This window comes from Denticeps clupeoides, chromosome 1 (genome assembly GCF_900700375.1).
Source record: "Denticeps clupeoides chromosome 1, fDenClu1.1, whole genome shotgun sequence".
In the NCBI taxonomy this organism is placed as follows: Eukaryota; Metazoa; Chordata; class Actinopteri; order Clupeiformes; family Denticipitidae; genus Denticeps; species Denticeps clupeoides.
In genome coordinates this window covers 32,977,569-33,001,253 of record NC_041707.1, presented here as the reverse complement: position 1 = coordinate 33,001,253, position 23,685 = coordinate 32,977,569, and the positions used below count along the sequence as shown (strand labels likewise).

Below are 23,685 nucleotides of genomic sequence, written 5' to 3'. Positions count from 1 at the left end.
TGAAGCTTAGGTTTTACAGGGGGGCTTACCCGACAGGCTTTGGCTTGGTGCTGTCACCTCCTATTAGAGATTCTGAAAGGCCTGTATTGCCTCAAAGAGCACCCCCCATCCCCTCACAAACACTTCCCACATCCCCCACCCCACTTCCTCTTCCCGTCATATAATGCCGTCGTTGTCCAGTGCTGCTCTCCCTTGCACAGATCCGTCTGTTCCGCGTTTTCTTTTTCGTTTGCTCTTCATTTGAATGAGGACGGCTCGGAGAAACCTAACAAAACACGCCCTCTACGTCCACACTGGAAGTTTGGGTTTGGCCTTGTGTTGTCAACACGAACGAAGAAAGGAAATGAGCGTGTGTCGCATGAGGATTTGGGTCGCGCGTCTGCTGTTGTTGGTTGCGTGCTTGCAGTCCGTTTGGGGTGAGTGAGCCTCATGTTCATTGACAAGGAGTTGTCAGTATGGGGATTATTGGTGGCCGTAATATTCACAATTCACAATTTCTTTAAACTCTTTAAGTCATAGGATCCTTATTAGATAAGTCAGTCATAAATTGGGTCCATTTTGCTATGATTCTAAAGGGTACTGATTATTGCATTCCAATTAATTAAATCAACTTTTTTTTTTATTCAAATCAAATAACACAAATGTATGGTGGTAAGATTACCATAATATGTATGTAAAGAGTGTCACAGGACATTTTGGGTTTAGTGCTTCCAAAATATCCAGATAAATATACAGCATGTTGATCTTGACTCATTAGGTACATCCTACGTTTATCTAAATGGGTTGGTTAATGGGGCCGTGCGACAGCTCTGAAGCTGTGGCACCGCGTCCCTGTGAGACATAATTGGTCATTTGGGGACTGTTCACTTAACAAGGCTTGATTAGTGTTGACTAGTGTAAATTTGGTAAACCGATCCACCTGATCAGGTTCTACGTTCTGTCTGACGTTTCACCGCATTGGCGACAGCAATGGGAGCGGTTCAAATGGGTGCGGCTATTATAATATTGGTGTGAAAATGTGTCGGAATTATTTTCCAAAACTTGTATTTAGAAATAATAGCTTTTTCATTTGACATTCCTGTCACACAAAGCTGTTTCTGTGGGAAATGATAATTACGGAATAAACGGCTTGCGGGGAGGTTGTGTAAAATACATTACCCAACAAAACATCCAGTATGACAGCTTAATCCTGTGTAACTGTACTCAGTATGCTATGTAGAGGAAACCGCTCAGACCAAGTTCAATGAAAAACTGACAAACAACACTGGTTAACTATCATATAATTTAATAAAAGATTAATATCGTGGTGAAATGTTTTGTGTTGCGGAGGTATTTACTGCAGTTAGCAGTATCTTGCAATTGACAACATGAAGAGCTGAATTAGTCTAGACAGTGCAACATAATCCTGCACGCACACACACACACACACACACACACACACACACACACACACAGAAGTTGCTGGCACGATTCCTTGAAATGTTTCTTTATACTGTCAAAAATACATACCTGCATTTTGATGCAATTTTTGTGAACACTAGAGAAATTAATTAATTTCAGTGCGGCACTCGCCATTCTTTTTCTAACTGATACACAGCATTTGTTCTTTTACCCTGTGTCATTTTATTTAAAAATAAAAATTACTTACGGGCAAGCCAGGTTATGGAGAATTGAATATCACCCAAGCCCAGGACACACACCAAAAATATCACACACTTTATACCTTGGTTAGAAAATGCTTTGCTTTTATGCAGTTATTTATCAGGATCAAATTTATTGCTTTACCTATTGCCTGTAATATCATTCATTATCATTTAATATCAATATCTTATCATTTCATTCATTATAACCAAGGAATGCTTCTTCTACTATTTGCCATTGCAGTAACTGGCAGGCTATTAACTTGATAAATTGATGCCCTTGGTGCTCTACAATGTTACTTTGGCCATAACAAGAGTCAAACCTTTTATTATCCTTCAGAGTTATGTTTTAAAGTATGTTTCACACCACTTCAGGTTTTTTGCACCAAATCTGCGTTGACTTTGGTATCATCTCTAAAAAATAATGTTTTTATATTTTATATATTTTATTTTATTGCGTGGTCTCCTCCAATTAGATTATTCTTGTGGTGCAAACACAAAATGTATGTGTTTCTTGGTGATGTATTTTATGGAAAGTAGGTGTCACCCAGCCTGTCACTCTTTGATTAGTGAGCCGTTTGTAGAGATGATTCCTTTTGGTCCTGCTGACTCATCTGGGATCTTTGTGAACAGAGGAAGGGGATTTGGTTTCAAGTTTTCATGCATTTGTTTTTTCAAATCTTTGTTCTTTATAATTCCTACAAACACTTTAAGGTTTTCTGAGGAATGCGGGACTGCAGCTTTAAGGGAACGTTTTGGCAGCCGTGCCTGCTTCACCATGCCAAGCCATGAGAGTAGCATGACTGCCTATTTCCTTTTTCTGAAACAAATGCCACCGCGGCAAGCCTAATGAGCTTGTAAGCGAGCGGGCGTCAGTCGTCTCCGATGTCTGCAGTGAGCGCTGTGTTTGTGGATGTTTTGGCTGGAGCCGGCAGGATTTGTGTGAACAGCCCGAACTCCTTGCCCCTGATCCGACAGGTGAGATGGAGCCAGCGACAGTGTAGCGGTGAGCGGCCGGCTGACTTTCCACGTCCAGCCCTGAGGATTTGGCTCTGCCTCCCGGTCCGGGCTGGAGGGGCTCTGGAGTGATGCCACGGAGCAGCAGGTTCCCAGCCACTGTAGAGGCCTTTTTATTCAGGGTAGGTCAGAGGGAAGGCATAAGCTTATATAAGCTTTACGGAGGCTTTTTTGTAAAGTCCTTACAGACATAATAGGTTAAACGTTGGCTTGTTTGTCTAATGTGTCAGGTATGAGAAATGTGGATATTCAATTTTTTCTAATTTGTTAACTTCAGTCACAGTGGCTGGATTGCAAATGCAGCACTTCACACTAATCACTGCTTTCAGCAATCAAGGAGAAAAACTCAAAACCAGCATGAAATCGATATTGTCATCATACACTCAAGCAGATTTTATCAGACTATGCGTTTTACTGTATGTCTGGACGTTGTTTTGGGAGTGCTTCTATGTCTTATGGTTTATACCAATTATACCCCATACAACAAAATATTGTAAATATTAAATTGTCCTTAAACTAGTTTTGGGCACAATTATTTTGTATCAACTTTACCCATAGGTGTTCATGTGTTGTGTTTTAATTAATTTAGTTTTCTGACCTTATTTGATCTACCTGCCTAATCTCTGCAGGCCAGTTTAAGATAGTCCTCATATTTTCCTGGCAGTCCCAGAGAGTGTATTGTGTATTTATCATCTGTGGTGGTGTATTTTTTTCGTATTCCAGCTGTCTGAAACCCCCCATTGTTCTTCCCAAGTTCATCTAAAGTCATTTCAACACTCGGGACCCTGAAGCTTAATATTGCAATTTATTCCACCTAACTGTAGGTGAATATTATTACATGCAGGGTGGGTGAGGAAATGAAACAAATTAATGATGCTTGTTGTAAATAACAAGCATGTGTCACCAATTGAAGGGAAGGTCATTGGTACATTTTGTAGTTGTAGAGCGTGTTCCTGTTTAAAACAGCAGCTGTAGTAATTTGATCTGCTTTTCTGCTTTTGTATTTAAGGGCATGTTTGGTATTAAAAAAAAGATCTAATTGGACCATCCCCCTCTGCCCCCCAATACAGATTCAGCTTCAGGTCAGCTGTAGGTTCCTCTTTGTCCAATAGAAGTCTGCAGTAAATTCAGCTGACACCCTTGCTGAGTCTGAAAGCAAGTCTGACACTAGAGGGCTTTAAAGATAGATATAATCCAGGGTTTTCCTGACATATTCTCCATCACAAGATAAGATGATCCTTTAGTAGTCCCACAAGTGGCAAATTTAAACCAAAATAGGACAATCACAAGAATGTCATGTAGTGTGACATTCTGAAAAATGCAAAAAAAAAGTGCAAAACTCTGTATCAACACAATGCTTGCTCATAAAAAGGTGCACCATTCTAGACACCCATTATCCTATTATTACATAATTGCGTGATCATGGTGATCTCAAATTGTTATTTTTAGAATCATTCTCTTCAACTCTATAAACATTTAATTGTTTTGGGGTTTTTTGGTCGCTGTAAACCGCCTGGCGCTTGTTTAATTGTATTTGTTTTGTTGGCACTGTCTCTGCTATTCAGCTGCGTGAATGGAAAATCATGGCTAATTTAGTTGCAAAGCCAAGTAGCTCCACTGTGGGCGCATTTTGGTTTTAAGCCAAAATGAGAAAGTAGCACCAAGTAACTTTTGAGGAAGTGATCGGTTGAATTTGTGGAAAGAAAAGTTGTCTGTGAAAAGCACCAGCAAGACAGACCACCTACAGATCAATCACCACATCAAACGTGCTGAGTTGGATCACGGGAACTGCCTACTGTTGAAGGGGCAGACATCTCGTCTCTCCTGGAGCTGGTGGACCTTGATGCTCACAAATTATATACAATATAGCAGAAATGTGTTCCTTACAGCGTGAGTGCATGCAGACGATTATTGGCTCAATGGCAAATCGAAAGAAAATCTGAATGATCTTTTGTTCAAGGCTTTATTGCAAATAAATAGGACTTCATCGTAATGTCTTTGTGTAGTATTGAGCTATGGTTAGGCTTGCTGTAAAATAATGGTAAATATGGTAACATTAGTCACGATTAAGCACAATTGATCATAGCCTAGTTTCATTATATATTGGATGCTAGTTGTCTTTGCTTTCTCTGGCTACCTTGGTAACCTTTTGGGAAGCTCCTGTGTCAGTCAAAGGTATCTTCAGGTATCCTGGTTTGGTTTGAAGTGGTAGTCGCCCATTTCAGCAATGGTATTTGGTTATAATGGCCGTTGTCTCTTAACCACCAAATCTGTTTGTTCAAATCTGTAATCGCCCAGTGGTTCCAAATTTAAGGGCAGAGTGAAACCCGAGATCAGTTTTAGCAATCTGTCAACATGTTGAGGACCAAGGAAAGAAGTTTTTTTTTGTTGTTGCAGCTGCATTTAGAACACCACAGACTCCAGCAGAGCTGGAATTATTCATTGTTTTTTTTTTTTTTTTGCAGAGTATTGACATGACTGCTTAGATGAAGCAGACAGACAAAAGCCGAACATTTTCTGCAGGCTCCCGAGATCAAAGGAAATTCTGAGCACACCTCCAGAGTTAACACATGAATAAACTATGTTCAATCTCCCACCGTTCCTCTGTTCAAACAGACTCACGGCACTCTGGGGAGGCCAGGCTGAGGTAGAGAAGCGGGTTCGTGGTGACCCACATCACCCAGCAGCGAGATAAAATGACCCCATCAGACGCCCAAAGCCTCCAGCCTCCAGTCGCTGAGAGGGTGGTCAGAGCAGAGAATCACCTTTAAACCAACCTATGTACGAAGACGTCTGTTTTCAGGGTATACCTGACCTTCTGTTACATTTTTTTTTCTGCTTTAAAAGCTTCTGATACATTGAGGGACTTGTCTCTATAGGGGGTGGACTCAGGTGGTGGGCCGTGATGTCTTAAACACACTCAGCAGGATGCATGTGGCCTGGCACTGCCACTTCTGGTTAGAGACGCATTTCTCAGCCTGGTCCGCCTCTGATGCACCGCGACCCGCACCGTTCTGATGTAAAAACGCAGCCCCCAACTTCTTTCTGTTCATTTCAAGCCTTTTTTGAACGATCCGGTCAGTTTAATCAGCTTTGATCTCCTCTGTTCCGTCTTTGTTTCGTTGAGTGTGTGTGTGTGTTTGTGTGTATGATTGATTTTCGGATTGAACGAGCTGTAAACACACAGCGGGGAGGGGAGGGAGGTGTTTTTGTGAGCAGAAGCTAGGATCCCTTACAGGAGCAGAATATCAGTTGGGACAGATCTTGCCACCCAACACCAAGAGCTACAAAGCCAGCGTAGACAGACTGTGGGGTGGGTGTTTGTGTTTAGACAGATTCAGAAGATGGTTACTGTGCTGTTTGGCCGCTATCTGATTTTTAACCTGATTCAGTGTAATAGCCTTTTGAGAGGGACTCTGTTATACAGCAGGGTGTTGCATGTTTTTAAAAAAAAAAAGCACAAAAAGGTTTAGTAAAACTGTCAGTGTTCTTACTAAACATTTACTATTTTTAACGCAACTTGTCAGTATGTTTGTCTAATTTAGTTATGACTAAATTATGACCCCAGACCCTCCAAACTAAGCGACTTTGAATATTTTACGTAATTATGAAATACAAAAATATAATGTGCTGTTATACACATAAACATTAATAGAACCCCTCCCCAAATACACCACTGCTACTTATCTGCTTACTGCGATTATCATAGTTAATTTTTTCACCATTTTTTAATATATATATAAATGTGTCCGCTCCTTTTAACCATCACCCTTGGTGAGCAGTGGGCAGCCATGACAGGCACCCGGGGAGCAGTGTGACTCTGCTTTGCTCAGTGGCACCTCAGTGACACCTTGGCAGCTCGGTATTCGTACCAGAAACCTTCCGATTACGGGTCCGTTTCCGTATCTGCTATCCCACCACTGCCCCAATTTGACTCTTCCTTCTAGTTATTGTTTGTATTTCCACACCACATGTACTGGATGTGTTTAGAACCAATCCCGACAGCCCAGTTATTCACCAACATGGTCTCTTGCAGACATGGCTGCCCCGACTTTGACGTTCGCACCAGCTTCAGGGCTCCAGGTCCCAAGGATCAGAGTGCACGGCTAAGGAAGGAAGCTCCTCACTCGGCCTGGGCCGAGGGGGGAATGACGCAGAGGCAGGGGAGACCCTGGAGATGGAAGTGAAGAAGTGAGAAGGCGGAGTAAGAAGGCAGCGAGGGTTGAACATGGGAGCCAATGCTTCCAACTACCCTCACTCCTGCTCACCCCGTATTGGGGGAAACTCACATGCTCAGCAGACCTTTGCCGGTAAGTCTGGTTATTTTAGTTTTTTTTATAATTTTACAGGTTTACCCGAAAAAAAAATCAGCTTTTAAACCGAGATTATATATATTTTTAAGAATCTGAATGTTATCTGTGTGTGTTCATGTGTGTTATGTCATGTTTGTTACTTTTCAACTGGAGAAGATGTTCAGACTTCATTGTGCTGTGTACTGGTACCAATGTGTACAGATTTCAGTGCATCTTTATTCATGAATTCCAGGCAGGTTGGACGCTTCAAACGTCCTTCTGCAGGTTTTTCTTTCTCTTTCTTAGAGAAGAGATCTGCTCGTGACCGTGTTTTCTTATCCTTGGTAACCCCACAGAAGAAAGCAATTAAAATTGCATTCAGCCCGTCTACTGCAGAGAAAGTCCCCCAGTGGCATATTCAGCCCCTCTTTTCAGCTTTTTGTCTGACTCTCAATGGCTCAATTATCAACTTCCTCCTACGTGTTCACCAGCACATTGATGAAACCGTATGTCTCCTTCCAGTCTGTTGTCCGATTTGGCTTTTTTTTTTTAGATAAATGTTGAAATGTTTGCCACTGGAAATAACATTGTCCAGACGTAGCATCTCTGGAAAATTTTTTGCTATGATGGACCTGCTGAGTGGCATTAAATTAAATGTCTTAATCAAAGATGAGGCTAATGGCGGATACCCAAAACGTATCTGTGATAAACTTGACATTTGTGGCATTTCAATAATGATATCTAATTCCCGTCTGTGGAATGTGGAGGCTTAATTACCAGTGAAATGGTGGCTGGAGACTGTGATTAAGACTCTACCATTACGAAGATGGAGCAGCATAATGCATTTCTACCGCCTGAGAGGCTTCACGATATTTTTCCAATGAGGACCGAGTCTGGGTCCGTTAAATCTGGGCAGATGTGCCTCCGCTGCCTAAGTGGGAGACAGGATATTAGGAGCTGCTGAAGAAGTTCAGATAAGTTTTAGATTGGAGAATGTCAGTGATAATAGGTTTGACCCTAAGAGCAAGGCGTGTTGAAATTAATCGTATAATCGACGCATTGCGATGCAGAAGGAAAGCTGATCTTTCTCTGAGTGTCCAGAGATGTACAACACGACATTATCGCCTCACCGGGAGTTTAGAAAAACACGCATAGTTTTTCTGCGGGGCTCAGCGCATTGGGTCTGAAAGCAACGTTAGATTTTTCTGTGTTCAGTCCGCGCTCACCTGACGCCACGGACGACAGATATGAACTTAGTTCCGAAATGAAAGCGAGACGGAGGAGGATGGGCATGCAAATTATAATTTATTAAAGAAGGGGAATTAACAGTGGGTCTAGGGAAAACGACCAATATATGCTGGATGGAAGTCAACAAGGGAGGAAATGGAGGGTTACCAGAATAATTTTGGGGGGAAAGCAGACAGACAACTGGCGAAGGTAGCTTCTCCCGGCACGATCTTAGCTGTGACAACGCTCCATGGTCATTGTAGGCCTGGTGGGTCCGATGGCTCTAGTCTCAACCGTGGCACTGGTTAGACTGACGTAGACGAGGAAACACGCTACAACCTGAAGCCCCAAACACCAGAGAAACCCCAATAACCTGAACACAGACCATCTAAAAATCTAAAGCCGCTTTCAGATTGAACACAGGAGCGCTGCACTCGCTGACATAAAACCATGCATAAAAAATATGAGTGGTTTTCTGAACTCTCGGTAAGACTATAAATGTCGTGTTGTAGATCTCTGGACACTCAGAGACTGTTAGGATCAGCTTTTCCTGTTAGGATCAGCTTTTCCTCGATTCCCTGGTCATGTGTGTGTTTTGAATGTGACAAAGTACGCTCGGCCGCTTTGGTCATGCTAGAATACAGTGTGCAGCATACAGAGAACAGGGCAACAGAACAGTGCCGCGCCACTTGAAAATCCTACCTGGAGTGGCGCTGTGCTCAGATCAGGCCGCCGCAGTCACTACGAACAATGTTATTATGATATAATCCATTATATTCTGCACTGCATCTTTGCAGAATTATACGATTGATTTCAACACCCATAGTATACACAGTACAGCATAAGCCTAAATTGATCATTTTGTCTTTGGATGGTGGGAGGAAACCGGAGAACCCAATACGGGGAGAGCTTGCAAACTCCTTAGCCGGGATTTGAACTGGAGATGTGATGCCACGTCACTAACTGCCTTGCCACCGACCGGCTCCCCTCCCTTTTGTTAATGGTTGTGTATGAAAGCATCATTAGACTGCTGTCATGCACAATGATTAGACTGAAGACGCCAGAGATTGGGTTTGGGTATGAGTTAAAGGTCACTAAGGTTTGAGTGGTTGTACTAATTATTTTTCCCTGTTTACACTTCACAGGGACGTCCCTGTATTCCCACCAGGGCTTCAGCTGGGACTCAAAGCTCTACAGCTTGGACCCTGGTGGCCACCACCACCATGACCGCAACCATGATGGCAAGAAGAAGAAGAGCTCTGGCCTGGCAACTCTCAAGCGGCGATTCATCAAGCGCCGCAAGTCCGGTCGCTCCGCTGACCACGCCCGGCAGATGCGAGAGCTGTTGTCAGGCTGGGATGTGTGTGACGTCAATGCTCTGGTGGAGGAATATGAGGGCACGGCAGCCCTGAAAGAGCTGAGCCTGGCAGCAGGCCTGGCACGACCCGAGGCAGCCACCCTGCGACACGACATGGCCGCCCTTTTCCAGCACAAGTACTGCACAGACGTGGACCTCATCTTCCAGGACACCTGCTTTCCCGCCCACCGGGCCATCCTGGCTGCACGCTGCCCCTTCTTCAAGATGCTTCTGGCAGAGTCTGCAGGCTATGGTGCCGAGGTGCTTATGGATGTAGGCACAGTGGGCATCGATGTGGGAATGTTCTCCGCCCTTCTACACTTCCTGTATACAGGTGAGCTCGGGAGCACAGGAAGACGGAGAGGAGGGCTGGGTGGAGGGGAGGAAGAGGAGGAGGCGGAGAGGCGCCTGAGGAACGTGGACCTGCTCGTGCGGCTTAGCGAGGAGTTTGGAACGCCCAACCCGCTGGAGGCCGACATGCGCAACCTGCTGGATTACATGTGCTACTACGACTCTGTCCTCAGTTTCAGCTCCCAGCCGGAGATGGCGGATGAGTGTGGAGGGATGGTGGGGCCGCCAGGTAGCGTTAGTGGAGGGGGGACTGTAGGTGGGGCCCCGGCCCAACATCAGGCCATTGCCTGCTCTTCAGCCACGTCCCCCATGGCCTCAACTCCTGAGGAGGACCTTAGGGCCCACAAGGCAGTTCTTTCAGCCCGTTCCCCCTTCTTCAGGAACCTCCTACAGAGACGCATCCGTACGGGCGAGGAGATGACTGAGTGGACGCTGCAGACCCCCACCCTAATAGTGCTGGACGAGTCCATCATTCCGCGCCGGTACGCCCGCGTCATCCTGCACTGCATGTACACGGACGTGGTGGACCTGTCCCTGGTCCTTCATGGGAGTCCGTCTCAGGGCAGTCTAAGCGAGGCACTGGCTGTAGTGACGCCCACGGGGGTCGCCACGACCTCCAGGGCCCTCGCTACCACGCGCACCGAGGAAGCCATGGAGCTCTACCACATTGCACTTTTTCTGGAGTTCAGCATGCTGGCTCAGGGTGAGTGTTGGCGAATCTTATAGTGCATTGAATGCTTCCTCGTTCAGCACTGGGAACCCCTTTTGGGGATTTTTTGCTATTGAAATGGAATTAAGGAATAATTTAATATGAGTTTGAATGAAAGAATTCAGACCAGGACAATTGGGAAAGCAATTTCTTTCATGTTGGAGACAATGCTCTCATCATTCATCTGTCTCGGAAAACAAAGGGTGAATATTTGCTGCATCAGACCTAATTTGGAGCCGGATTGTGTTCCCTCTGGGTTAGATGGAGGAAATAGATTCTGCAGATTGGCATCAGATAGCGAGGAACTGGGAGCCTGGTGTCTGACGCACTGTGGGCTTTTGAGGCGGGGAGAAGAGTTCTTTCTTAGCTGCTCTCCCCAATCCAGTCTCTTTTAAACCCACTCTTTCTCCCCCACCCTCTTCTCCTTCCCTCTACCTTCTCCACACCAAGCTTATATTTCTCTCTTTTAACCCCCATGCGTTTCTCTGCATATCTGTTTCCTCATCCGCCTCGCATTGTTCTTTCACATCTCTGTCTCTCTTTCTAGGTCCGTCTTATTTCTCATATTCAATTCAGTTCAAGCTTTATTTAAAGCATGGCAAAAGCACTAAACATTAAATATGAAATAAGAAATCTCTCAATAAGTAATGAATTACTATGAAGGCAATAATAACAAAGCAAAAGAAAGTAAAGAATTTATTTTAAAGAGGAAAAAATACAAACTAATTAAAAAAAGATGTCTGTTTCTTGATTAATGTGTTTAAGTATTAAAACAGTTGCAAGCTGAAAAAGGAAGTATTAATAAATAAATGACAATAACTGAAATCAATAATGGGATCAGTTACAATTACGAATAGAAATGAAAAAGTATTTACAAATCTTTTAATGCAATAATAAGAAAGATGACAATGTCTATAATCTATTAAATCATCTATTAGCAAATAACTTTGCATTGGTAGATGTGTTGGGTGGAGGTCCCTCAGGCGGTGGCATATTTTGCTGCAAGAACCGACGTCTGCATTGTCTTTTTCAATCTGTCTCATCTTTTCCCCGTGCTCCACCGATCCATTTCCCCATTATCTCTCTCTTTCTCCCTCATTCTCTTCCTCCTCGCTGGTCTTCTGAGGATCGTTTTCTTTTTTTTTTTTTTTTTTCCTTCTATTGCTGTGTTCACTTGGCTGCTCAGACAGGTCAGCGGGAAATGGCACAGGGACAAGACCTTTCTCCACTGTTTCTCCCTTTCGTCTGACTAGATTTCACTAGCCGTGCACATCATTTTTATTAATCACAATTTATTTATTAGACACATTTGAAAGTTCTTTTTATTTTATGGCTGTATTTAATTGTAATTGTCTTGTTTCCCCGTTAATTAATTTCACCAAAAAGCATGCAGGGTATTTAGTTTTGTGGCGAGGTGACAGAAACGTCTCCATAATGGAAGCAGTACGTCAGTGTTGGCGTCCAAGTGAGCATGGCCGCGTACAAAAATTGGTCATAATCGTAGTTCTACGCGTCCCTGTAGCAATTTTCTCAAATATTCTGCTGGCTGATTATAATGCCACATATTGCTACCCTAGTGCACAGGCTCCTACCTCCTTGCAGTCCTTGAGAGAAATGCTTGTGGCACCTCCCTGGACTGCAGTGTGTGTCAGTCAGCTCAGTTCAGGGCTGAATCCATGTGGTGCATGGTGATTGTCCTTCATATCACCGAGTACAGGCAAACTTTCTAGCTTTTAACTACCACTATTTATATACTACAGGGATCTCGTGAGCACATGCGCTGAAAATGTCACCTACAAACAATATACAGCTGCAGAAAATGTAAAGAAAAGAACTTGTTTTTTTTTAAGAATTCAATTGTTTGTGGGTTTTAATTGAGGCTAATGTGCATTCCTGTGTAAAATATGTGCCTTCTTGATTCATTGTAAATGTCTTAATAAGAAAATGAAGCAAGGAGCAGCTAGAGAGAAAATGTGAAATAAAAAAAGAGTGTGTGTGTGTGTGTGTGTGTGTGTGTGTGTGTGAAGAGAAAGAAAAAACAAAATGCCTTTATAAATCATATCGTTTGAGACTTGGCAGCTATATAGCCTACTTCATCAACTTCACAGCCCTTCATTCATTTTCTAGCCAGGTTCGATTCAGGTTGTATGGGGTACCAGACCCCTCCCCTGTGAGACTGTCTGGTCTCCTGGCTGAGCGACTGAAGGTCAGCTGGTATCTCCAGAAGCCTCCCTTCCCTCTCCATCTTAATTCATTATGGATGGAGATGGGGTCGGGGGGAGGCAACTGACCCATAGGAGATGTGTATGGGGAGACAGGGGCCACTATACTAATAGACCTGACTGAGACGGACCCAAAGAGGGACTAAACCCTATAAAACCAATTGGCACTTACTGTGAAAGTTCCATTAAGGACAGAACCTTCTCAGGATTCCTCCAGTGTTCCTTCTTTACTGTTCACTCTTTATTCTGTCTGATGCTTGGCTGGGTTAGAGTAATTCCCATCTTTCTGTCGTCATAAAAATGAATTCCCTAATTAGGAGGCACTACATCCTTGGTGACTAATCTAATTCACAAAGGCTCAGGTTTTTATTTGGGTGAATCTTTAGTCAAGCAACTAATTACATTTTTCAGAGTCTCGGCCACGCTCAGAATCAAGCGATTGGTGTTCTCAGGTCAGCATGACTATTGATGAAATGGCAGTCAAGTTGAGATTTAAGTCAGCCATGTCAAGTCAGTCGAAAACAGTCATGTCTACTGCAGACCTTGTACTGTGAGACATAGAAAACTGCATCTTAAATGGAGTCAATAAAACAACATTAAAAAAAGTGGAATTTAAGTGCAATTCATTTGAATTTTTACATACAAACGAAATGAAACGTGGATGTTAAGAATGAACACCATGCGCATATTTGATCCGTTTAGTAACTGTGTTTGGTGTTTCACCAGCGTACGCTCGTCGCTGTTTAACACTACTCACTGTTTGATTGGCTGAAATTGACACCTAGCAAACATTGCATGTAGCCTTTTTTTGACTCGATCTTTGACAGCTGACCGAACGCTGGTGCTGAACGCCCTTGTAGATGCTTTGATTTGCTCCAATGAGCAGGAAATCGGTCAGCGTTCAGTCCACGCTCAAACACCTGGAATTCTAATGCAGTGATTTTGTTCTAATGCGAAACAGAAACATTGTTTGGTGTGTGTGTGTGTGTGTGTGTGTGTGTGTGTGTGTGTGTGTGTGTGTGTGTGTGTGTGTGTGTGTGTGTGTGTGTGTGTGTGTGTGTGTGTGTGTGTGTGTGTGTGTGTGTGTGTGTGTGTGTGTGTGTGTGGTTGTGTTACACTGTATGACCCAGAACCCCCTTTAACCATGAGTTGCTCCAGGGAGACTACTGATTGTAGGTACCTCCTGTATGAGCACGTCAGCTGAATGCAGGGCAATGTGACGTCACGTGTGGCCCCAGAGGACGCGGTGAATAGAACTGGCCCCTCAGTGTTGTGTGCAGGCTGTGTTGATGCCGCAAGGCTGCTTCTGCTGTTGATTGAAATGATTTGTGCACCGCGCTCACAAATTCATATAAATGAATCATAACTGCTCTCCTTCATTCATTCTGATCCCTTAATTTGTTGACATCGCCCAGTGGTGGCTCCAAATTAATGCTGCCGACATCGTAGGAACAAATACACAAAGCCATCAACAGCCATGTTATCTCAGCTATGTGCTGGAGGACGGCTGTAGCCGCCTGGTTGCCATGCATACCACCACTTCCACAGTTAGCTGCGGGACGGAGTTATTAGCGCCAGGTCTGACAGGCTTATTGACGCGGGCGGACCTCAGCAGGCAGGGGTCTAATTCACTTGTCAGGGCTTTATCATTTTACTTATTTATTGAGCGTCCAAAGCGTGGTCTTTCTCCTGACATTCAGAGAGCTCGAGATGACCCCTAGTGCTAATAAAAGGTCAGCCATGCCGCCGTTCTGCGTGCCTTGAGCTCACATCCATCGATTCTAATGACCCTTTACTTCAAGCAGTGGAGTGCCTGAATTTTCTTTCTGGCCTTATTTCTTTTGAATAGCTGGAAATCGGTTTAAGCAACGTTTTCTATTAAAACATCAATTTAGAAAATATTCCTTTAGAATGTTTTATATAGGTGTACTGAAACAAAAAAAAAAGAAATATATTCATGGAATAACAACAACAGGGCCTGAATGGGGGGAAAATATGAATGACAGTCAGTCATTGTTAAAAAATGGTGCAAATAAAATAATAATCATTCAGTGGTTTCTTGGTAAATTTTCTTAACTTTAGATACCAGTTCAATCTAGTAAAATTCTATGCTGCTTAATAATTAGATTTATAGCATTTGGCAGATGAACCTGTTTAGAGTGAGAGCACATAAATGCTATGTTGTCATGGTATCAAAATTTCAGGATTCGGTACCAATAGCAACATAAAAACATGAATTGAACAACAAGATATTTTTATTAATAACAAAAAATAATTAAACAAACAAACAAAATAATAACTCTCTTCTTGCTTATAAACTTAAACATTTGTATAAATTAAACAAAATATGCCATGACTGAACAATACTTTATTACATACAGTATAACAATATCAAGGCATTCTAAACATTTGAGTAATTAAAAAACGAAATAATTAGAGCATTGAAAAGAACATGTGAGCACTACAGGCAAAGAACATGTCCACTAACTGCTTAATTTTTCACCCAAAACTTAACTTGCCTGCAGTGTTCCTTAAATTAGTTTATTTTATTTCTTTTTTCCCCAGATTTTTGGAAAGAACCACAAACAAGCTTACAACGTACCCTCCGGTACTGAGAACTTGTTCAGATGCACAGCTTGATGCAGCAATGCACAGATACATCCTGGCAAACTGATAGTTAAGGTGTTGTACCCATATTGTGTAAAAACAGTTTGCTATTATGTCCAGTTTTAAACACAAGAAGTATTAGGAGCATTAAATAGTTAATAAAGAAACTTCACTCCGATGCTCACGTTAGCCACGCTTATGCTAATGATTAACTAAGCAACTGGCAATGTTTTTCAAGAGCCGCCTCATCAGCAGCACCACCGGTCGCCATGTCTTTACGAAGAAGACACAACTGCACAGTACGCACTGGTACCATACCACTAACGCAAAACACTAATATATCAATCAGTCTTTATTTGTACAACACGTTTTTACAATGTACGTTGGCCCAAAGTCTCACATTAGAACAGTATTCAAGGCCCCTACTGAGAAAGCCAGAGGTGACAGTGGCAAGAAAAAAAGAGGAATTAAGAAGAATCCTTGATAGGAACCAAGGCTCAGGAAGGGGAACCCATCCTCCTCTGGTCAGCACTGGATCACCCTGAGTGGTTTATGCCACAGTCATGCCACAGAGTGAAGTGTGAGCTACATCCAGAAATCACCGTCATAATGAAAACACTGCAGTCCCGCTTTGCAGAAGACCATTGAGTTCTAGGCAGGTATCACCATGTGACTTTTAAGGACCAATCCCAAGTGATCAGTCGAGACTGGGATGTTCTCATACTTCAATTATATTAATGATGCGTAGGTATTCATTGATGTATTGACATTAAACGTTAAGGTGTAATATTATATGTTTTCTTAGGGCTGCACGGTATACACTGTATGCAATATAAATTTGAGAGATTTTAATTATACCAGCCTACCACAGAAATATCCGCTTCTCGCGAAAATAACATTCACATCGCCTGTATGAAACCACGCCCACTTGCAGCACAAGCCATTAGTTTTGGCCGAGAGCTCAGAGCACACAGCAGGGTTTCCGTGGAAACCTTAAATAGCCCTAAATTTCCCCAAAATGTTCGAAATAGCCCTAAGTTTCCAAAAAAAACAAGGCCTTCAATATCATTAAACATGACAAGCAATCCTTAAATCTAGACTTTAAATGTCTTAAAAATACTGCACACCCAATAAATAAAATAAAACGAGCCATCAATATGTCAGTAATTTGCTGGTCTCTGCACACTTCTGGGTTTACTAAGTGTCCAGTCTGTACCGCTTGTCCAGTCTGTACCGAATCCGTAACCGATTGGGAAAGTGGTGGCCCAATTGGGGCAGTGGTGGCCCAGTAGTTAAGGAAGCGGCCCCACAATCAGAAGATTGCTGGTTCGAATCCTGATCCGCTAGGGTGCCACAGAGCAAATTACAGTCCCCACACACTGCTCCCCGGGAGCCCGTCATGGCTGCCCACTGCTCACCAAGGGACACATTTTGTTGTGCCGCCATGTGCTGTGCTGTGTTTCACAATGACAATCACTTCACTTTCAAGTGGTACCGATTGGGTACTAACAGCTCGCGTGGAAATGACCCGGGCCGGTCCTAGCCTGTTTGGTGCTCTGTGCAAAAAATGTTATTATGATTTTAAAAATCACATGGAGGTACTGCATGATAAAATATGAACATGTGTTTAAATATTTTCTGACTGTTTTTAATGTAAACTCTACAGCTGAATACAGAAAATTAAAAAAATGTATATCTTCACTCACATTATACAAATACCTGATATTCCACTGGCCTTGTGGGTGTGACAGAGAGTCCACTTAGAATTGCCCAGATATTGTTTTATCTGGTACACGGTTACGCTATATGTTGATGTATTTTAAAAAAGCTTATTATACAACTTCCTGCTTCAGTGCCTTTGCTATGGACACATTTACATTTAAATTTACCGCAATGTATATACTGTCTACGGTTAAATTTATATCGCAATATGAATTTTATGCCATATCGCACAGCCCTACATTTTCTGAATGCATTGTTTCTGTCGCTGGACATTTGTGCATCATGTCCATTCGCGCCTTTTGCTAACGTACGTCTTGGCCCGTGGAATCACCCTCTAATCAGTCTGAAGTTACTCTGTCCTACCCCACCCCTTGGAGACGAACGGGGACACTAACACTAAACCCAGCGGATCTATTACGCTGTTAACACTTCAGCCCTCACTTGTGCCTCCCAGATGTCATCTTGATGCTGGAGATTAAGCCACGATATGGGCTGACACCAACTGACAATTAGACTGGCGAGGGATTTTAAAGCCACTCTTTATTACCGGATAATCAACTTATCAACTTCCGGACCGGAGGGTCTCGCTCGTGGCAGCCTGATATTAAAAGCTTATTTATTTTTCATACAGGGAAAGCCGAGTGGGAGAAGATAGCGGTTGAGCAGCCATCAAAGTCTCCACCTTCTCAATTACCTTGGCTGGGACTGGGAAAAGACGTTTTGCGTTTGTAACATTTTTCCGCCCATTCAAAAGAGCCAGTGGAGATCCTGTACATTGCGAGAGCGAGTGGAATCGATACTTTTTTTGTTTTACAGCCAAATTCTGGTTTGCAGACGTTTGTGATCGAAGCCGATGTAACTTCGTCAGACCCAAGGGCTTCCGAGTTGGAGCCAGAGTTTCCTTTTGATTGAATGCAAATTGGTAGAAATCCCCTTGGTTTCACAGAGCAAATTCAAGACGACGATTCCAGTTATCAGGGCACTCGTTGCATTTTCGGCTTCAAGAAGCCATTAAGACAGATTGATGCTTTTGTTTGGTTATTGAATAATTCACTCATTTGTTTAGTTATCAAGCTGGATACTAGTTTATATGTCTTGGGAAATAAATCCTGGAAAATCCTGTTTTTTTTTTTCTTTCTTTTCTGGTGTTTATGATCATTTTTATGTGAATGTGCATTCTGGAACTCCTCCACTTAAAAGGCTTTTAGATCCTGGTCAGGAATGTGATATCAGCGCAGACAGAGCTGATTTAAGGCATAGTGAGGCCTGTCAGAGGTTAAAGGTTTTTACACTTTCCCTGCATCGCTGCGGCTTCTTTTTGTTCATTCCCTGCATGTATTAGCACACAGTGGAACGTGACAACTCCGTTTGCTCCTAGGTGGTGGGTGACCTGTCCTCGGTCAGTGCCCTAAAAAGGTTCCTGATCAGATGAGCAAATCTATTAATGTAATAAAGGAGTGAGTGAGGTGGACGATTACTGATGTGAGAATCCAAAAGCTATTTGGACAGATTAGTTGTATTTTTTTTGCAATTCTCATCACCAGCGTTGGAAGAATATTCTGAACCCAGGGGCAGGGGCTGGAATAGAAAACAGACCCTCTGTGCCAGACCCACCCCGTCCCTTTAAAGCCTGTGGAGTCTGTGTGTGTGTGTGTGTGTGTGTGTGTGGAAGGAATGAGGCAACTGTCCAAGAGATTGAAAAATACAGAGATGGAATACAGTATGGCTGGGAGGCAGGAGGAGCGGAAATGAAAGCAAAACGAATGAGACTGACTGGTTGTTTTGGAGATGGGGAGAGAGAGAGAGAGAGAGAGAGAGAGAGAGAGAGAGAGGAGGCAGGATGAGATCCATTCATTTCACTGCCGGACTGTTTACTGGAGATAAAGCAAAAAGTGATTTCCCGCTTCCGACATTATCTGGCATCCTAAGGACAGTTTCTGCTGCTCGCAAATGACACCGCTGTTCGTGGTCTGGGGGAAGACAGTCCACTGATGACTCCATAATTCAGTATGTGGCTTTAACTGACAGGTTATAAATGATAAGTAATAAAGAATGACAGGTGATTGATGATTGAAGGATGTATGTATGATTTAACTTTGGGACTGTACGTCTTACTGCAGTAAATCACGATACTTACTTTAGTACATTACCTATAGACAGATATTTATTGGTATTTATTGATGTATTGAGATTAAAATGATTCCAATTGTGTATAATTTGTATTTTTTTGTTATTATTATTTTATCTTATTATTTCATAATTATGACAGAAACAGGAATGAATGGATTTCAGTGTTCAGAAGCCTATTTTCCAATTAATCACTTTGTGTGTGGCAGATATGCATGTGGTCATATTAATTTCATACCAGAAACCTTTACCTTTACATAAACATAGAATATTGTTTGCAATCTCTGGGCTATATGAAATACAGTTGCCTTTTCATGTTTGTTAAGATTTAATAAATCACCGCACTGACAACAGTTCTGGTTCATTTATCATTTTGGTTGTTAATTGGGCAGAAATTGGATGCATTCTAGAAATCGGTTCTCTCAGTGGGTTGTTTCTCACCACGATTTTGTTAATTTATGTAATACAGTAATAGACAGGAGTAATGTTAAATAAACATAAAACATATTTGGTATTGACTGGGGTCTGCTGCTTAAAATCATTAACCTTTGAAATGTTCATTAGAATGATAAATAACTGGTTATCTGGGATTGAACAAGTTTTGTTTTTGTTCTTTGTAATCCCTGGTTAAAACATATCAGGTATCACTGAAATGTTATTATTATTCCCCTTACCCCCTCCCCAAATCTCCTTGGTATTTAGTGGAAATCCTTCAATGGGGGTGGGAATTGGAGAAAAGCAGAGCATGAAGCATTGATAAAAGACACAAACATCAGCACAGTGGATGAGAGACAACTGTACGTAACAAGGCTCAATGGGGGCCTTTGATTTGAGTTGCGTTCTGGAACTCCTCCCCTTAAAAGGCTTTTAGATCCTGGTTGAGAACGTGGTATCAGCGCAAACAGAGCTGCTCCGTCTTCCTCTTTTGTCAGCTCGGCTCTGTCTCATTGAATCGGTTGAAGGCAAAAGGAGGCCTAACTTTTTAACTTTCCCTGCAATGCTGCAGCTTTTTTTTTTTTTTTGTTTTGTCTGCTCGATGCATGCATTAGCGCGCAGTGGAGCCCGACGACTCTGTTTTCCCTGTTAACTTCATGTGGAGAAAGGAGGCCTGGGAAGGAAGGGTGAGAATTGTGAGGCCAGGACCGGGAGGTGCTGTTCTTTGGGGAGAAAGGGTTTCATGTGACTCCTCATGGTCCGTGTAGTGCTGATTTGAAGTAGGAGTGGCCAGATGAGCACCGCAGGCAAGGCTCAAGTCTGGTCTAATGAAATGATGGTGGTCTGGTTGTTTTGTTAAATGTCACCTGTCAGTCATTTTATCTCATTTTTCTCTCGCGCACTCTCTCTCACTCTCTCTTGCTCTGTCTGTGTGTGTGAGAGAGAGAGAGAGTGAAAGTGTAAGTAAAGAACCTAAATTGAACCTGTCACATGCACCAGATGTTCCTGCGCTGGAGTGGTACTTGCATTATGCATGTCAAATCCAAACATAGGTGTGGAACAACATTTTATTGCAATTCTTCTACCAGATATCAAATGATGATGTTTTGGGAGGTCAGAGTGCCAATTTTATTCACAATTTGCAATTTAAACAAGGGGTTAACATGAAACTTTCTGCACTGGGAATAATTTTGATGATAAAGAAGAGGGTGCTTTGTCTTTGGTATTCATGCTGTGTCTCTTCCACACTTGTTTCCAGTGGAATTGGTTGTGATTATGGCCAATGCTGAGGAGGAAGTCTTACATTCTCTGAATATATTTGTTTCAATTAAAGTACCTTTAATTTTTTTTTTGCCCTGCGTCCACGCAGAATCTGTGTTTTAGGGGACCCTCTATATATATATTGTGTGGACAGCAAAATGCCTCTTCGTGAACAACCGCTGACTTATTATCTTAACCTCCAACTTGACCTATAACCCCAAATGCATCATACATAACAACAAAAAGGGCAGATTACATGATTACAGATAAATCATCTCCAACAAATCCTCAGGACACTGCACATATTGAACTGATCTAGAACTATATGGCAAGTTAATGTGTGGACGGGGCCTTAGGCTTCACGTCAGACTGCTGGGTGTTAAACAGTGGTAGGGTGCAGGATTATCTGCGCCGTTGCTCTTGGCCTTGTTCCACCGCCACCGATGCTGTGTGGCTGGATGCTTTGGTGTTGACTGACGGCCTCTCGCTCCCGGACGGGGCTTCCTTCTCCCCCGTGCTTTGTTGACTTAGCTCTGAGCCTGATTCAAATGAGGTCTGATTCATTTGCATTGCTGTCTGCACCACAGTTTGTGTAGAATCTTAGTCTTTTAATTTTGCAAGCAATTTATTTCAGAGGAAAAACATATGATTGAATTGCTTTTTAGTAACTCAGGTGTCTAAGTCTGTCAGGTAAGAGACAGTATTTCTCCATGAAGGTGTTCACCTCTCAGTAAATAGCTCTGCAACACAATACATAGAGTGCTTTGTCTTAATGCTAGAGCTGTCGAGTTATACCACCAGCAACTGTATGTGGTGGTCACAATTTCAGGTAGGCACATGATAACAGGCTTGTCACAATACTAAAATTTCAAACTCTATACTGATACTAAGGATGGTACTCGATACTACAGGGGGAGGAAACAAACGCAGGAACTTTTTAACAATTGGTAAAATAAATATTAAGTCAGAATACCATATACTACATAAAGAAATGAATGAATAAATACATGTATAAATAGATAACAAATGAATGAACAAATAAATAAATAAATGAAGGAAATAAATGTATTTTAATGTTTTTTTAACTAAACTAACAAAAATCACTCCTCACTTCTTATGCCACATATATTCGTGTTGAGCAATTAGCTGTAATCGGACCTGAAAAGTTATGCCTGACCCGTCTTTCATTTTTGCATCGCTCTCGCAATCATTAACAAATCACCTGACTATGGTGGCCGCTAAATTAACATTTAATAGAACAAATTTACAACATGTGAAACACTTTTACCAATCACCGAAACAAATTTACAAGCAGCGAATCATATGGAAAGGATCGATTTGATCAATTTATAAAATTGAGCCCGAACTGACAAACTTCCAGACAGTGCTCCAGGTGTGTCTCTTGAGCATTAGGTCCTCCAGGTACCGAGGGGAGGGGCTGGCCGCTGCACTGCCTGTTGAAAATTGCTGTATTCTATTGCCTATTTCTGTGAAGCAGCAGACGCACGCATTTGGTGGTGGTTTTCTAATATCATGGCTTGTGACAGTGACTTCAGTTAACAGTTTCATTGGTCTCTCCCTGTATATCTGTAGGCTGTGAGGACATCATAGTTGAAAACCTCTCCCTGGACTCTCTGGTGACCATTTTAAAATGGAGCTCTCAGCCCTACGGCTCCAAGTGGGTCCACCGGCAGGCATTGCACTTCCTATGTGAGGACTTCAGCCAGGTGGTGACCTCAGATGTCCTCTACGAGCTCACCAAGGAGCAGCTGCTCACCACCATCCAGTCTGACTATCTGCAGGTGAGGCGCTGAGGTCCAGACATGCACCTCCTACTCATCTGGTTGGTTGAAACTCAATCTTGGTCTGGATTTTGACTTTGTGAACCTAAAATGCGCATCTCTGGAAATATGACTGCGTATGGCATCTAAGGTTGGGGCCTGCATTGTTTAATGGAGTAGTCTAGTGCCACCTTGTGGCACAAGACAAGCATTCACATGAAATTCATTCATTACCTGTACTCAGGCATAATACTTGTTTTCACATGCAAAACATAGCATCAATCTCCGCAATATGCGTAATCATATTCCACATTTTTGTTTACACCACTAAGCTTAAAATGAACATAAAGAATACAAAATTCTAATAATGAGTGCTTGTGCATATTTTTACACTCGAATTGTAAACAAGCTCTTCTTGATTTAACAGTTTGTGTCAGAAAGTGCTGTGTTTTCTAAGTTAATTGGATTTTTTTCCCTGCAATATCGCGCTCACTTTCTCTCTTGTTCACTCGCTCTTTTTCTCTGTCTTTTGTTTTGGTTTCACAGGCAAGTGAGCAGGACATTCTGAAGTATGTAGTGAAGTGGGGGGAGCAGCAGCTCATTAAAAGAATGGCCGACAGAGGTGAGACAATGTCCCCGGCCGACCCCCTGCCTGCGCCACCACGGGTTTGTGAATTAGTATGCACGCAGGGTGGCTGTAACATACCCCGGGAGCGAATTGTCCCACATATGCCTTGGTCAGGCAAAAGCTGTTTTTAGGTTACTGAACACAGTTGAATAAAAAAAATAAAAAATAAATAAAGAACTGCTCCATACCTGGCATTTTTACCATTTCATCAAGTTACTATGGCTACGTTTAAGCCACACAATGTTAATTAGTAGTCTAATGAATGGCTTTAGCATTGAATGGTAGCTGCAATGTTTTTTCTTCCACACAG

At 42.6% G+C, this 23,685-nt stretch overlaps 1 protein-coding gene across 8 annotated transcripts in view; it reads left to right on the top strand.

Moving 5' to 3' along the window:
- LOC114784980 (BTB/POZ domain-containing protein 7-like) overlaps positions 1–23,685 on the top strand; it is a 38,352-nt gene that overhangs the window by 5,778 nt on the left and 8,889 nt on the right. For 2 of the 8 annotated variants that reach the window (XM_028970901.1, XM_028970904.1), the window contains 4 exons: positions 6,694–6,967; positions 9,322–10,587; positions 22,560–22,768; positions 23,294–23,369. In XM_028970901.1, coding sequence (XP_028826734.1) covers positions 6,886–6,967; positions 9,322–10,587; positions 22,560–22,768; positions 23,294–23,369 — 1,633 coding nt within the window. In that variant the 5' untranslated portion in view covers positions 6,694–6,885. Of the gene's footprint in view, positions 1–184; positions 417–2,370; positions 2,780–5,153; positions 5,462–5,714; positions 5,735–6,693; positions 6,968–9,321; positions 10,588–22,559; positions 22,769–23,293; positions 23,370–23,685 lie in introns of those variants that run through there. The other 6 variants (XM_028970903.1, XM_028970908.1, XM_028970905.1 and 3 more) reach the window with 6 other exon arrangements.